Source organism: Sparus aurata, chromosome 9, assembly GCF_900880675.1.
Source record: "Sparus aurata chromosome 9, fSpaAur1.1, whole genome shotgun sequence".
NCBI classification, from domain to species: domain Eukaryota; kingdom Metazoa; phylum Chordata; class Actinopteri; order Spariformes; family Sparidae; genus Sparus; species Sparus aurata.
This window is the reverse complement of record NC_044195.1, coordinates 29,565,567-29,581,439: the sequence shown is the minus strand read 5'-3', so window position 1 is coordinate 29,581,439 and position 15,873 is coordinate 29,565,567. Positions and strand designations below refer to the sequence as shown.

General features: G+C 41.6%; 1 protein-coding gene across 3 annotated transcripts in view; it reads right to left on the bottom strand.

Moving 5' to 3' along the window:
* Nucleotides 1-15,873, bottom strand: part of tmeff2a (transmembrane protein with EGF-like and two follistatin-like domains 2a) — a 124,440-nt gene that overhangs the window by 94,572 nt on the left and 13,995 nt on the right. For all 3 annotated transcript variants that reach the window (XM_030428888.1, XM_030428889.1, XM_030428887.1), the window contains exon 2: nucleotides 14,994-15,103. In XM_030428888.1, the coding sequence (XP_030284748.1) occupies nucleotides 14,994-15,103 (110 nt within the window). The remainder of the gene's footprint in view (nucleotides 1-14,993; nucleotides 15,104-15,873) is intronic.

Below are 15,873 nucleotides of genomic sequence, written 5' to 3'. Positions count from 1 at the left end.
ACTGGTGCTGCTTTCATCCATGAGTGCATTTACTGTGGTTTAACTGAATTTACAGAAAAAAGAAAGAATTAATGCATGTTTCCATCCCATTTTTTCTGAGTTGGGAGCATCAAGGAATAAATTAAATTAAATTAACATTGTGTCGCAAACACGCTATAGCACGTTCGCATTATGTGTTTATTAGCATTTTGAATCAGGAGGTGGAGAGTATGATGGTGGCGTTACTACAGACAACAAGGCTGCCAAACGGCCGACCGCAATGCAAGTAACACATCTGGATATTTTAAAGAAAACCTGCAGACATGTCCCGACATTGTTGTGGCATCAAAACATGATTTTTTTCATGAGGGGTTCCATATGGACCATCTCAATCTGTGATCGTGGCCACCAAAACAGGTATTTTTAGGCAAAACAAGGATTTTTCCTAACCCTAACTATGTGGTTTTTACACAGCATTGTGACAAGACAGAAATTCAGCCCTAAAATAACTGACCCAACCTACAAAACCTCCCAGCTGACACTCAAAAATCAGCTTTTCTCAAAAACAGGACCTTGAAGTCACCTGTTAGTTCGGAAAAACAGTTGGTGGCATGAAGAGAACAGACAGTTTTTTCTGCATAAATTGAAAAGATGCACAAAAACAGATGCATGGAAACACAGCTTGAGATCCAGGTATGCAGCTGTTGTCCATCACATTACTGAATTACAACCGTTTTTGCTCCTGTTCTGCTCTGAACAAACCAAATCAAGTTTTAAGTTCTCGATTTTATCTGTACCAAGCGATTTCCATTTCTATCATACAGAACCAGATTGCTAACAAAGCACAGCAGACTGTATGCACAGGTTCTCAGCAGCAGACAGCTCCTTACCATATTCCTCTCATGCAGTATTATCTCTTATAAAACTGATATTAGAATTCTTTTCTTGACTTGACAGTAAACAGACCTCTCATATATCTCTTGCATCCTTAGCTGCTGTTAAAGGCTCAGTATTTATCACTTATTTATCTATATTTTCTTTAAAAAGTGTTTTATTCTTGTGTGATTTTGGTGTGACTTGTATATTTTTGTGTGATTCATATAGTTATCTTTTTATGTTTTGTGTGATTGTCTGCATTGTCTGGTATGGAAGCATTTTAGTTCAAAACATTTGAAATTAAATTATTCAAAGAATGTGAAGAGATAACAGTTTCGCCGCTGTGTCAAAGACGTCTGTGTTTTTGCGTTGAAATGATATCTAGTGAAGTTAGCATGCTAACCAGCTAGCCCCGGGCCTGTAAACCTCTTTCTACCAGTGCACCAAAGCGCACCCATGCTAGTGGTGGAAACACCAACACCCCCTGTCTTGCTAGCTGCACAGCTAACTGAGCTAACAACTAGCTACATGGATGTTTGAAAAGAATAAAGTTAGCAGCAGTTAGCAGTTACTCTGGTGATTTTCGAGCCCCTATTTGTCGGAAGTATGTATTCAAGTTGACAAATTCTTACCAAACGATCCTTTAAAACCAGGAGGAGAGACTGAAGCACCAATCATAACTTCAGAGACTCTCCAAGATGCTTTCCTGACACAAGATTGCGTTTGACTTTGTGCCCTGAATACTTACTCGAGTCTTAATTGCGTCTTAAAGCTCTCAAGCTGCGCATAATCATTATGTTTGTTGTGTTTCGTACATTTGTTTGGCCATTTGTTGACAAATGAATATGAATATGGAGCATCTTTGAGTGACAGTTAATTTATGATTCAGATAATGTACCTGTGTTGATGAAAAAGGATTATTTAAAAATGTTCAATTAATTAGTTGTGTTGCATAAACAACCCACAGTGTGTCCGCTGCTTAAATAAAGTGCTTATCAAGGGAAAAAAATGACTGAATTCATTTTGTGTTTTATAAGCTTTAATGATTATTCCATTATGGCTGCAGATTGATCAAGTAAATTGCTTACAATCTGCTTCCCTAACCCATTTAATCCCACTCAGCCTTCAAGAAATGCTCTTGTTGATAATTCTACCTGTCCCCCTGCGCAATTTTACTTGATTCAGGAAGCGTCTTGTCAATCTTTTATCACAGCACTTTTGAGACAAGCAATGCAATATTCATCTTCGCTCATATTAAAAAAAAAAAAAAAAAAACATTAATTCCTTCATATCAGAATCTGAGCACTGTGTTGAGGGGTCCCAAAGCCAGAACTGGATAAAGCATATTTTGGACGATTTAGATCAAAAAGGTTTATTCTGTGTTGGTCTGAAAAACGGTATTTATTAGATCATTAGCCTCCAGCTGGGGGACAGACCTTTAATGTGAAGAGCGGGGACAACCAAAACCCTAATGATGGCTCATTAAGGGAAAAAAAAGGAGTGGTTTGGTTGGTGTGACTGAGGTAATGGTCACCGACAGAGCTAGGTCAATAATCAGTTATATCAAACTGTGAGACCGGCCTTCTTTGAGTTATCACTGACATTAAAAAGGAGCTGCAGACAACTGTCGTGTTCCACAGGCCCAGCAAAGTTTCATTTTGCTTTAGAAAAACTTTAGTAAAGCCGTGACACCGTGCCCCAGACACTGCGAAGCAGTTGGTGTCAGAGAAGGTGGATGGGAAAAAAACCTCAACACACCGACAATAGATCCCTGAGGAGCGCCGTCAGACTGACAAATCTGTTCTGTGCCTGACACCGTTGTATTCCGACGACCTCCTGGACAGAGCTGTGTCAAGCATCGACTGGGTAAGTGACAAACTCTTGTCCCATGATGCCTCGCCCTGTTTGCAAACACTTGGTCAAGTCCTCACAATGGAAGGGAAGACAAAGAGAGAGTAGCAGAGGAGGGAGACGAGGGAGGGGTGAGCTATTTGGACAAGCGAAGGGAAGAGAAAGAGACAGACAGAGAGTAATGGGGGAGACGGGGAGTTACTGTGACAACGGGAAGATGGAGAGAGATAGAGGGAGACTGGGAGGTGGCTGGCTGGTGCTTCTGCTCTTTAACCGCTTGGCAGTCTCCTCTTGATTAGGGCCTAGCCCGCCAGTCCCCGCGGAGTCTCCCCAGCCGAGTCACAGGAGACGGGCTCCTCTGTAATAGTGTGTGACAGGCCAGCCAGAGCCACAGAGGAGCTGACACAGATGCTCCGTTTTTCAGGAGAGACGTCCGACACAATTCTTTCCGAAGTCCTGTGTCTCCCTTCTCCGCCTTTCCCGAGGCCCGGAGAATCATTAGGGATCCCAACCACCCGGATAACGGCCTGTTCTCCCTGCTGCAGTTCGAGAGGAAGGTGCCGCATAGCAGCGAGAGGCTCAGGAACAGCTCGCACACACCCAATCATGCACGTTCATCAAACTAAGGAGCTGGTTTAACAATAATTGTTGTAATGTAATTATTTTTTCCATCAATAAATGTATATCATGTAAAGTATATCTTGAGGTGTAAAGCACCGGCGTTCCTCGGGCACATTGAAACCATATCTGGGTGTTTTAATCCAACTCTAATTAGGAGTTGTGATTAGAATCAGCTAATCAAAAACCTAATGTGATAATGTATAGTGCTCTCGTACGGAAGCCCAGAGATGAAAAACGCATTAACAAATCCCCTGTTGCATTTCTCAGAAACAAATCAACCAATCACAGAAACATGATGCAATCCCCAAAACACACACACACACACACACACACACACACACACACACACACACACACACACAGCAGCAAAGAAAACACAACAGGCAACAAAAACTGGAAAACAAAGCTATTTAACTATCTGGAAATGCCATTAATGATGATTAATGAGATCATTAGGGTTTGCTCTCGTCTGTATTTCTTTTTTTTTTTGTTTTTCACTCTGATGGCAATATGCAATATTTTATTTCTGCAGCGCACACCAGACAGGGCTACAAGGACAATGCTGCCACATACATCATCGAGTGAGCTGAAAAGATTATTCGGTTTGTTGGATGGGAGCAAATTAAGTCGCTCAATAAGTTGGATATTTGCCTCTGGATTCTTAGAAGGCGAAGACATTTGAAGACGTCACCTTGGACTCTGAGAAACTCTTTTCACTTTTTCTCACAGTTTTTAGAAGCAAAACATCAATTACTTAATCTGACATGAATAGAATAAAAATAATTGTTACGAAAGAAAAATGGAAAACGGACTTGCATTATCCAGTCGACTGACAACTCAAAGCGCTTTACAACACTCGTCGCGTTCACCCATTCGCACACACATTCGTCGTTAATGGCGGAGGCTGCCATGATTGGTGACGAACTGCTCATCAGGAGCGCTCCGGGTTTCCGTATGGCCGAGGATACTTCAGCATGCGGCCGGGGGAGCCGGCGACCTTCTGATTACTGGACCTCTAGCCACCTCTCAGATAGCAGACATATGTCTTGCAGATGTCGGCCTGATGAATAGAGGTTACGTTGGAAAGACGTCGTAGAGGGAACTGGGAAGATGTTGTTTTTCTAATCAGCAAACGCTCCCCATGCGAAGTCCTTCCAACGTAACTCGCCCCAATGTCTGCAGCACGTATGTGCACTATTGGGTTCCAAAGTGGTGCTTTCAACAGCATACAGAACCACGGAGGCGAGAGCGACTTCCCAGAGGAGGCTGCACATCTGCCCAGCACCAGATCACTTCGCAAAACGACAATATCCCTTAAAATTCCCGACATTGTGCACTATGTTACTTACAGTTCAGTTCAATATTCTTCTCTTCAGGTTCATTGTACAAAAGCTCTGCACACACACAGATCTCTCTCACACTGTTTAAAGCTTCCTTAGGAAAAAATAATGTCACCCTGTGAGAAAGAAAATTAACAGTATAGTAAATAGTACATAATAGCGCACACCACACAGCCATAATTATATCATCAGCTCTCTCCGTGAAACAGACCAGCATGTGTCAAACACTCCGTTCCTTCATCATCACTTTGCTTTGTTTTAGCTGCATGCTCTCGCATTTTTCAGACCACAAACATGTGACTCAGAAACTGTGCGAAGTCGTCTCGCTGATTTTAATTGGTGTATTTAGCATGCGGAGACGCGAGACGGTTGTGCCCCACCACAGAGACCCCAAACCACCACCGAGACGAGAGAGAAGCGAGACCCCAAACGGCCAATTGTCCAAAATTACCGGAAAAGCATTCATACTTTCTCACGGTTGGTGTTTGGTCCTGCAGATTATTGTGGATTGCTTTGAGGTGTTGAGATATCCACTTCTCATATTTATGCTCTCACCGTCATACAATGGGAGAAAGTCGAATTTAACCGTTCCTCAGAATCATGCGTTAGAGCCAGAGATCTTCACAGACTACATTTTTTTTTTCTGTATAAATTAGTTTCATAACAAAATGCTTACAACTACAAAATTCTATTCACACACATTAGCTTGCAGTTGCAGCAGAAAATCTCACAGGGCTAACTCAAAAACCTCAGCAGATAGAACCAAATCTGTTCGCATGGATAAAAGCCACTGGGGTAAATGATAAAATATGTATCTTTGTAATTCAGATGAACTGAACCTTTAACACTTTAAGGCCTCACAGCTCTCCCACTAGCACAGACAAATGAGCGAGAGGACCACATATGTGAGAGATGTGATTAGAAAAAGACAGAGGAGAGGATGAAAGAGGCAGCAGGCAGCGTGGAGACTGTAGGAGACGCAGGGTTGAAAGAACTGGAGTAAAGAAGATTAGGCTATGCAAGAAACTGATGAAACAATCCAGCGCTTATCTTATTGTAAAAGGGGAATGCTTTAATTTGCTTAGCAACAACAACAGAGGATTGAATTGACTTTGTTCGCCAGCCAGCACCATCACCAGTTCAACAACAAAACTTGTGGCACGTCGAGAGAAAGCCCCTCAGTGAAGAGGGATGACATGCATCAAGAGTTTTAAACCGGATGTATGGAGACAGCTTTTTCATGAAGCGACTTTTTGCAGTTCTGTTTCCTGAGTTGACCCTCTTCCCAAACGAATCAATGCAGGACCTCTGAAAAAGAAAATAAATCCAGGATATCCAACAGTGTTGGAGTTCCACAGGATAACTGTCTGAAATGCGGCTTACAGTACGCTAGCTGTGTCGTTTTTGAGGTGAATTTATTTGTAATCTAGAAACAATAGTGTGACACCTCTGCTTGTGGATTATGGATCAAACTACCTTGTGGCCATGAACAAATCAAACTGTAAAAGTTTGAGAGCCTGTACTCATCATAAAATTAACAATATAGGCTGGTTGTGAAAGCAGCGTATTCCAAAATGCATTTTAAAAAATGTTGTCGGGTGGCAACCTCTTAAGGCGGCAGTAGTTATTACGGCAACAAAGGAGGAAGTCAGGCAAGCAGTATAAACAACGACAAAATACAGATTTCAGGATGGATTTCCACCCAGGAGACTGCTGTTCATTTTGTTCTGTGTCACCAGAAGTCAACAGTAAGTGATTTTAATTTTCTTATGTAGCTAACTTAAATCACGCACATAAAGCAATTGAAGTAACGTATGTACATAACCTTTAACACAAACAGAGAGATTTTCCAAAGATCTTATCCAGGACAACTCTGTTTGTTTGTGTACAGGTTGAAACCAAAAATCTCTCGTGAGTTATTTAATCTACACTATATAGGTAAGGCAGTCAAGATAGTTCAGGCTCCGGTCGATAACATAGTAGCTTTGGTTTTTCCAACTTGTCGACACTTTGGGATTGTGGGTCAGGTTGGCGGCCATCCGAAAGCATCAGTATTTGACGAGCTGGGAATGAGACTCAAAAATCAACTTTCTTACTAACTTCTACCTCTGTACTTTGGCCAACTTTGGTTGTTTTTAAAGCGCTTAACAAATAAAGTTGGATTGGATTGGATTGGATAACAAAAAGCTTTAAGTCACATGACATATGTACAGAACATATGTTACGCATGTTATGTAGGTATATTCAGAATTGCATTTTAACCCAAACCACAATGTTTTCCTCAACCTAACCAAACTATGAGTGTCTGACTAAGGTCAGGTTCAGCTGTCACTGGAGCTCTACAATGGTCATGTTGTTCAGGGAATGGTGATATGTTGTTTTGGGAGTTACTATCGAGCTATTTCCCGTTTAGGTGTGAGGATGTGTCGGGTAAAAATGACATACCCTCAAAAACTAGGACGTATCCAATCACCTTTAATCTTTCGCTGTGTCTTCAGAATAAACTGAACGGTCCTCTATAAAGCCATCATCACCCACTATCAGATGCTCTAACTGATTACGTACAGCGTAAAAAAAAATCCAAGGTCATAAAAGGTCTGATGAGTAACCCTGAGATCAGGTTGGCGTTTTTACGTTCCGTCACTTTAGTCAAGGATGAATGCTTATCATCATGTTTGTCGGCGTCCCTGCTGTTCTTGCTTCCCCTGCACCAGGAAATAAATTCACGGTTATTCAAAATCTCAGTCCCAGTCCCTTCTGCGTGGCCCTGGATAAAAGGATGATAAATGGATGCAAATATATGGAATGGGGTCTGCTTCAGAAGCTGGTGTCAGTACCACCTGGGCCTGTGTGAATTTGTGTGCATCTGTGTAATTGTAGGTATTTCATTATTTCACATTCTATCGTCTAAGCCTATTTGTGTGGCTGTGAAGATATTTGTGTGCTGTGAAAGAGGGAGTTAGAGAGAGGAGGGGCGGAGGGAGTGTGGGGAGGGCGGGTTTGGTCGCGATCCAGCAGCATGAGGCACATTTGTGGCCTCTGTATGTGTTTTTTTCAAAGGTGTGTACCAAAGGATTTTCACAGGTTGTTGTTTAGTGCAATATCAAGGACGCGCTGCCCTTCCACACCCTCCCATCATCATCATACGAACCCACATTAGCTCTCAACCCCTTTTTGAAGTGCTGCGAGCTTCAGCAGTCTGGCCATCACGACCCAAACATTAGACGGCTTCCGGCGGTGAAAAGCGAGAGAGCAATTTGAGGTCAGGCATTACGACAAATACTAGCCACATCAAACAACCAGCGGGGAGCATATTGAAGACCAAATGTGCCGCAAACATTATCATGAGTTCTTTTGTATAAAGTCAATAAATGTTCCACGCTGACTGAGTGTACATCATGATGGTGAATGTGTATTAGGATGTCAGAGGATGCTGACTCTGACTATGAGCCACTAGCATGAACACCAGTGTTACACAAGCTGAAATCATGCTTTCCCAGTCCGCGTAGCCGTGAGGGTCCGTGTGAACTCACTCTTCTACCCACGCTTATGAGGTTCCAGTTCTGATGTTGGTGTGCGGCCCAAAATTTAAAGATCCGTTCCATCGTAAAATGTGTTTCTCCGTTGTTTACTTCCCCTAAAATGCTCGACCTTCACTGTGCTCACTTGTATCTCTGCAAGAGTCGGCGAAGCAAGAGAGCAAGAGATGTCTGTGCACTAAACTAAAATCTGTAGCTGAAGCTCAGGAGGTAGAGCAGGTCGCCCAGTAATCAGAAGGTCTCTGGTTTGAAATCCCGGCTCTTCCTAGCTGCATGTCGAAGTGTCCTTGTTTAGGCAACAACACCTGAATAGGTTTAGGAAAACATTGTGGCTCAATCACCAGAATAAATGTTAGTCAATTTATCTAAACCACAGATGAACTGAAAGTTTCTTTATGTTGCCACTTTACGCTTGTTTAGATTAAACTATTTATTTAACTTTTTAGAACAGTACTGTGCTCATGCTCTGGTTAGACTTATGCACAAAAATCGCTTGGTTAGGGTCAGGAAACAAATTCTGGTTTGGTTTAAAATACCTGTTTTGGTCGCTAGAATCACAGCTGGCATTGTTTTCGCCAATTTTGACTTTGACTTTGACTGGAAATGTCTGCAGGTCTCCTTAAAATACATCTGGTTTTAACACCACACAAACAGCTGTTTGTCCCTAGTTGTCCTTAAAAATGTTATAACTTGTCTGGAGGGGAGCTTTACATCTGAATGTGTCAACACATCAGTGTATACAGACTACAACCTGATACAAAGGATTTTTAAGGTTAATACAGTAATTCTTATTTGGGAGTTGAAAAAAATGTGATAATACATCGGCCAATGGTGATTTAATTTGACATAAACACGTAACATAAAGAAACAATTTTGACAGGGATCTCTCATTTTGACCATGACAGTGAAACTGGTTGACAAATGTGTGAGATTGTCTCTCTATCTCAAACCTAGTTGGGCATTTCTGCACTGCACTTTATGGTCAGCTGACACATATATAGTACTGATGCATCTGCAAAAAGCTATTATCAGTTGATGTATTAGTCTGCCTCTAATGCAGAGCCCTCCCTCCGATACAGAACCGCGTCTGTTGTCCAGCCGGCTGTCTGCGTCCGCGGACACAATTAATCAGCGATTCATCATTCAGTATTCACATACATGTACATCGTGGTTACCATACTAAACAGTCTGTTTCATTTTGGATTGAACTGTGTAACCAACAGCATTTTAGGTAGACAGAAAAATTAAATACTAGAAACTGAACGCCAGATTTAGATGTTTAGTCCAGTGAGATTAGTTGTATCTGGGTACCAACATCTCTCCATCTCTACTCAGAGTCAGGCTTAAAATGACAACATAGGACTGTTTCCTGATCTGCCATCTCTATGGTTACAGTTGAGACAGGTCTAGAAGACAAACTACGTGGTTAAAGTCAGGAAAAGCTCACGGTAACTGTTATAAGACACCAGCATGGGCAGTTGGTAGAAGAGGGAAGATGAAGTCCGACCACCCGCATAAAACCTCCTTCTGCAGCAGAACAAGTCTTATGTTTCTTCTGTCCTTGCTGTTAAAAGGCAGCATACATTATTTGCATACCGACAAGGTCACTTGTCAAAAACAAATACGCAGGTTGTTTCTAGTATTTGGGTGAGCAACCACCAGCAACAGTTTCAAAGGTAATAGTGCGATTGGCCTAGATTTGGGTCCAACTAGAGAATGCTTTTATTTAGCATATCTGTTTAATATGCATTTTGGACTGCCGGTGTTCCATCTGTGTTGGATCTATGCATTGCTGGGGAGTTAACTTATGATTACTGCGATGACTGCAATCTCCATTTTATTTACACACACTCAGGGAGGCGACACAGTGATGTTTTAACACACTGTTTGCAGCAGTATCAAGTGAAATCTTTGGAGCATTTGTGTTGTGGAAAAAAAAAAAAAAAACAGCCAGAAGGAAGAGACATAAAATTCTCTGAGTTATGTTGACTTTATTGCCTTTTCATTTAAATCTAACTACCATTTAAACACTTCCCTGCACTCTCACATTGTGGTAGATATTTCCTGTAATGCATTTTGAATGTGGGTGAAACCTCATTCTTGAAGCCCGCAGTCAGAACAATTACTATTTTTTCTTCATGACATTGCATTTTTATTAGCAGAGTGATGGACTGGACCTGAGCTATTGTGCATTTTTTGTAACAGGCATTCATACGAAATAATGGCGCTGCACACATTCAGTGACTCTGGCTTCCTGATTTTTCTGGTCAAACGTGAGTGAATCATTCATGTACTTTTCAGTTAATGTGCTTGCCTGCACGACCACAAAAACAACTTTGTTTTCTTCTTCTTTGTCTTCTTATTGTGTCAGTCACAACACCTCTTCACACCTAAATGGCTGCATAGGTTGACTGCCTGTGAATCCTAAAAGGATCACGGCTCCCAAAACAACAAGAACATTGCAGCAGAACAATGACAGGCTCACACTTAAGTGCGTACACTTGTTTTTTTTTGGTTAGGTTTAGGCACTCAAAATAACTCATTAGGTTAAGGCACTCAAGTTACTTGGTAAAGTTTAGGTATTATAACTACTTGGTTAGATTTAGGAAAAAAAACTACCTGCTTAGGTTTAGGCAATCAAACTAACTTATGAAGTTTAGGCAAGAAAACTATTTGGTTAGGTTTAGGAAAATGTTGTGGTTTGGCTAACAATAACTTTCTTAGTTATGTAACTCTAGTTAACATACATGACATAGCTATGTTAGTAAGTCAAAATAACTCACTATTGACTTTTGCCCTTACCTGTACGCCCTTTTTTTCTACCCCGCCTCAATTCCTTCCTTGCTACTGTAATAACTACTACGGCCACTAGAGTTCACCGGCCTACAAGGAATGTGATTATGGGTCACGATAAGCTGCTTTCACGGTCGACTTTGATGGTTTGTTTTTCTGATGAAGCCAACCCGAGGTATCATCATAGTCCCAAGGAAACCGTTAACAAGCTGGATGTCCTCTACCACTCCACAGCAAGCATCCTCCCTACATGGCCTGTAGCCAGTAACAGGGCTGGATTATCAAGCAACATCACCATGAGCAAGCAAGAGCCTAAAAAAATGGCAGAAACATAATCTCTATATAAAGTTGGGTGCATTTGTCTTGTTTATCTGCATATCATTTCAAACAAGACTGCGCCACTCTAGAGTTAAACCCAAAGATGTCCTCCTGCAGGCTGTGTGGTGGAGGGTGCCAACCCCTGAATTTTTTTTTTTTAAATTGCAGTTTTTGGCTGAACTTTCTTGTAATTAGTTTATGGACACATGTACTAAATCCATCCCATCTGGAGGACTGGAAGTACTTTTTGACCCCGGCCTGTGGTCAGCATCATCGAGCTGTAAGTAATGCTGACACAAATGACCCATCGCATCACTCACATCTGCTGTGTTAACACCTGTCTCCCATTCATCTGCAAAATCTTCCGCGGGACTCTCCATAAACCTTGGAAGGTTTTACAGATATTCCACTCGCAATCTGCAGCAATCTAGTATCTAACTTGTAAACAAACCATCCTCATAAAACTGCATGCCGAGCTGTCTGACTTCCTGCTCTCAAAAGATGTGCTTGAATTATTAGCTGTGTGTTTGTGTGTTTGTCTTCCAAGTTGATGCAATTAATTTGTCTACTGTTGGCCTTTTTAGCGCCATGTTGGGTTATCGTCACGGTAATTAACTTGAACACATGAATAAACAAAAGGTTTATATATATATTGTTTCAATAAACGATAATAAGCAACCACAGGGGCAACCGGTGTCACAGATGTTTTCAGTTTTGTGATTTAAAAGTTCAACATTCAAATGAATCCTACGTCAACCCTGGTTGTATCCTTATTTCAGCTGATATACCCACATTTATTTGCAGTGATGCCTTAAATGTGGTTATCAAATTGGTACATGTCATCTTACGTTACATACGTCAATAGCGATATATCTGTGATATCAGCCTATAAAAAAAAACAAAAAACTGGCATACTGGTCGGGCTCTATTGTTAAATGATAATGTTAAAGACATATTACTGACAAATTAGTTATATACTGTGTACTGTTTCCTATTCCAGACCTGCATCCATCTGTGGAATATGTTCCTGATTATGCTCTTGAAGAGTAAAACGGTATCATCTACGTTTCACAAGATGTTTAGTCAGGAAATATTATTGTGTTCATTCCTAACTCACTAAAATTACTTAAAATCAACATAATTTTTGAGAAGTGCTTGTACAGATTTTATTACGGTATTCTTTGGTCTTGGTAATTAGTGGGTTTGATGTTTGTTAATGAACTTGGTGAGTGTGCTCTTGGTTGTCAGAGTTATGAGTTTAAAAATCCAATTTCATGAAGGTTGCTTCAGAAGGAAAAGTCAATAACAGCAAACATATCTGTTGGCAATTTACTACTTTCCTCTGATTCCTGTATTTGAACAGCAATCATCTCAAACTCTGTACTTTCACAGGTCGTCTGTTCCAAAACCTATACAAAAGAAGATACAGAAGAAAATCTGAGCTGCGTACAGTACAGAGAGTAGTATTTACTCAGAGAGTAGCTTTAATACAAAGCACCATTAGAGAAAGCAATGAAATGTGCCATTTACCCTTTGGTGGACGGTTTTAGCTGAAGTGTTTCACAGCGCCACGAGCGCACACATTTTTAGAATGGACGACCGTTTTGGGAATCAGCACTGTGACCTGACATTAACAAAACCAAACTGGCAGCAATAGCTTTTCCCAGCAGCAATTGTGAGATGAATTACAAAGAAATGTGATGTGATTAGTCAGGGTGTTGTGTGTGAGCTGACAAAAAAACCAAAAAAAACAACAACTCATTTTCAGGTAGTAGAGAGCGTGTTGCTTTGAAGCAGTTTGACTCCGGCTAGTGAGTCAAAGTCTCGGCTCTTTCAAGAGTCAGTGTGAGGCGAATCTAATGCATCTTGGCAATGAATAGTGTCCATTGATTCCACCACAGCAAACTCACTTCCTCTTCACAGAGCCCCTTGCATGTCTCTTTCCTGGGTTTTTTTTTTTTTTTTCTGTGTGAGAGCGTGTGCGCACCCAGCCGTAGATTCTCTTAGAACAAAGAAAATCCATCCAGGATGAGAATTTATTTCAACTTTCGTGCCTGCTCTGACGAGCAAACTGCCTACAGGAAGAAAACCCTTGGATCTGTTTATTTGACGCTGATTGGGAGTGACTGATTATTTCAGGGCACGGCAACGATTTCAGGGCCAGGAAGGTCATGTTTATGTTGACTGATGAAATAATGACACTGACATCAGGACGCCCCCACACACAAACAAACATAAGATGTATAGCCGAGCTGACCTCAGACCAGAGGTATTAAGCTCGAAATCACGGTATGACCTGCTCTTTTCTGAGAGCATAGAGAGCGCCTCGATGCACAGCGACAGCCGTATCAGTGTGAGATCTCCTGAAGAGGAATGGAGCTGTAATGTCATTTATCTGCAGGCCTCTGTTAACGTTTCCTCCCGGGGAAGTACAAAATTGAGATAAAAAACTGGTGACCAATCGAGTGTCAGCATGCCTAGTGCCTGGGCGCTGATGACGCGCTGATAAAAGCGACAGATGAGAACACATGCTACATCTTCAGATCTCAGTGGCTTCATTTATCTCGGTCTCTGCATAGCATATTAGTCTGCAAAGCTTGCAAACGTTACACCAAAATCAATACTCAGCCGGCTGGTTTGCTCCTTTTTTATTACAGGTCTGGTCGTAAAGTTAAGTATGAGTCATTATCGAGAACGGCATATTTCCCAAGATTTATGCCATTAACGAGGGCCTTTCAGTCTTTGGTCTCATCAGTGGCAATCTTGTTTATGAATGCGGACGGCGTACAGCAGTCCAGGATAGGGACGCGGGGTTTCCACAGGGGGGCCATTAACTGGACTCAGACTCTGCAGCCAGCCCCTCTTGGGATTAATATCGTCCAATCACGACAATGGACTTCGATCGAGATGATTATAACTCTTTAAAATATTATTTCACTCTAGTGCCTTTCAACTCAACATATGTTTCCAGTAGATTCTTTATTAACATATGCAGTGCTTTCTGAAGTATATAACATTTTTAGGATGTTTTTTTGAGCACTTTCTGCTCTGTGAATAGCAAAGAAAAGTGTTTTCTGTAGCAACCCGCAACACTTGCGAGCTCTCCTTTGAGCTTTCGCTAAACCGTGCCACCCACACTCAGCATCAGCCTATCACAGATATTTAGTTAACAGTGGTAATAGTGGCAGATTTGCATTTCTAACTCAGTAATTAAATAAAGAAAAACTGAGGTGAGCTTTTCTGCATCACCAAAGTAATGCATTCTTAATTAAAAGCCTTTGAATTAACACTTGAGCACACTTAAGCTGGTTAGCAATGCTAAAGATAACATCTTAACTAGCGCAGATAAAATCTTTCTTTCTTTTTAATCCATTTCTTACACTTCAGCTCTCGTGTTCTTGGTTTTAAAATGTCTTTTAAAGGCGATATCACCCTTCATTCTTCAAAGCGATTGCTGTTCTTGCTACAGCTCCACGGACACCGCTTCAAAACGCAAAGAAATCCAAATCTTGCTAGAACTTCACTTCACATTACACAATGCAACAGTGGCAAAGCTATGACTAGACAATCGCTGATCACAGAAGGATTTGTCAAACAGTCAATTAACACCAAATGTCAGAAAAAAATAAAAGCAGTACACTAATGCAGTACACCAGAAAATTGTCATTGTTCTTACCTTGAAGTCACAAATGCACGTCACCATGTTCCCAATTCTTAGACACTCCCCATCGAACTTGCATGTGTTGGTGTCGCACAGGAACAGGTCTGTGTCCCGGTCATCAAAACCTGGAGGACCAAAGCCAACAAGAGACATGAGTGACTAAGTGTTTCTCTATTCGGCCCTCGAGCAACTCTGACCCGAGCCCCATTCAGGGTCGTTCGTAATGAGCGTCCACCATTAGTCATGGCTCCCCTCGGCACGATACACACACTTTGATCACATACTGTGCTCTTTAAAAAGACAATGCTTGTTCACATTCTTGTCCTTAGCTGCCAAAATGATGAAATGCATTTATGAAACACGAGTCTCTGGAGGGGTGAACCAAGGTTTTTCTTCATGTGGTGTCGTGATGACGGTGTTGGAGAGCGATGCTTAATGCAAAGTCTTCCACAGGTGTTCAGTGAAGGTGATATCTAATGACTGCAGAGGCCACGGCATATGATTCACATCGTTTTCTACCCTTTATGGAAGCACCTACATCCGTCGTGTTTTTTCGTTGTCTCTATGTTTTTCCTGTAATATTTGTTTGTGCACGACGAGGCCGACTCCCGGGGCACTGTCCTGCAGACGGGCAAACCTGGGACATGATCCGATTCAGGCTCTGTTAGGGACCTCAAATGACTCCAACAACGCATCCTGAATCAAATCAAAAGAGTCACATGGGCCTGAGACTGTAGACTGGAGCTTGGGGCTATTAGTCTACCTGAACTGATTGCTTACGAAAAGCGACCTCACGTACATAGGCTTTTTTGCATTTCAAAGAAAAATAGGTCTAAATTTTCGACCCAATTCCGGCCGACAAGAGCTGGAAATGTTGTTGTTAAAGGGAAAAAAA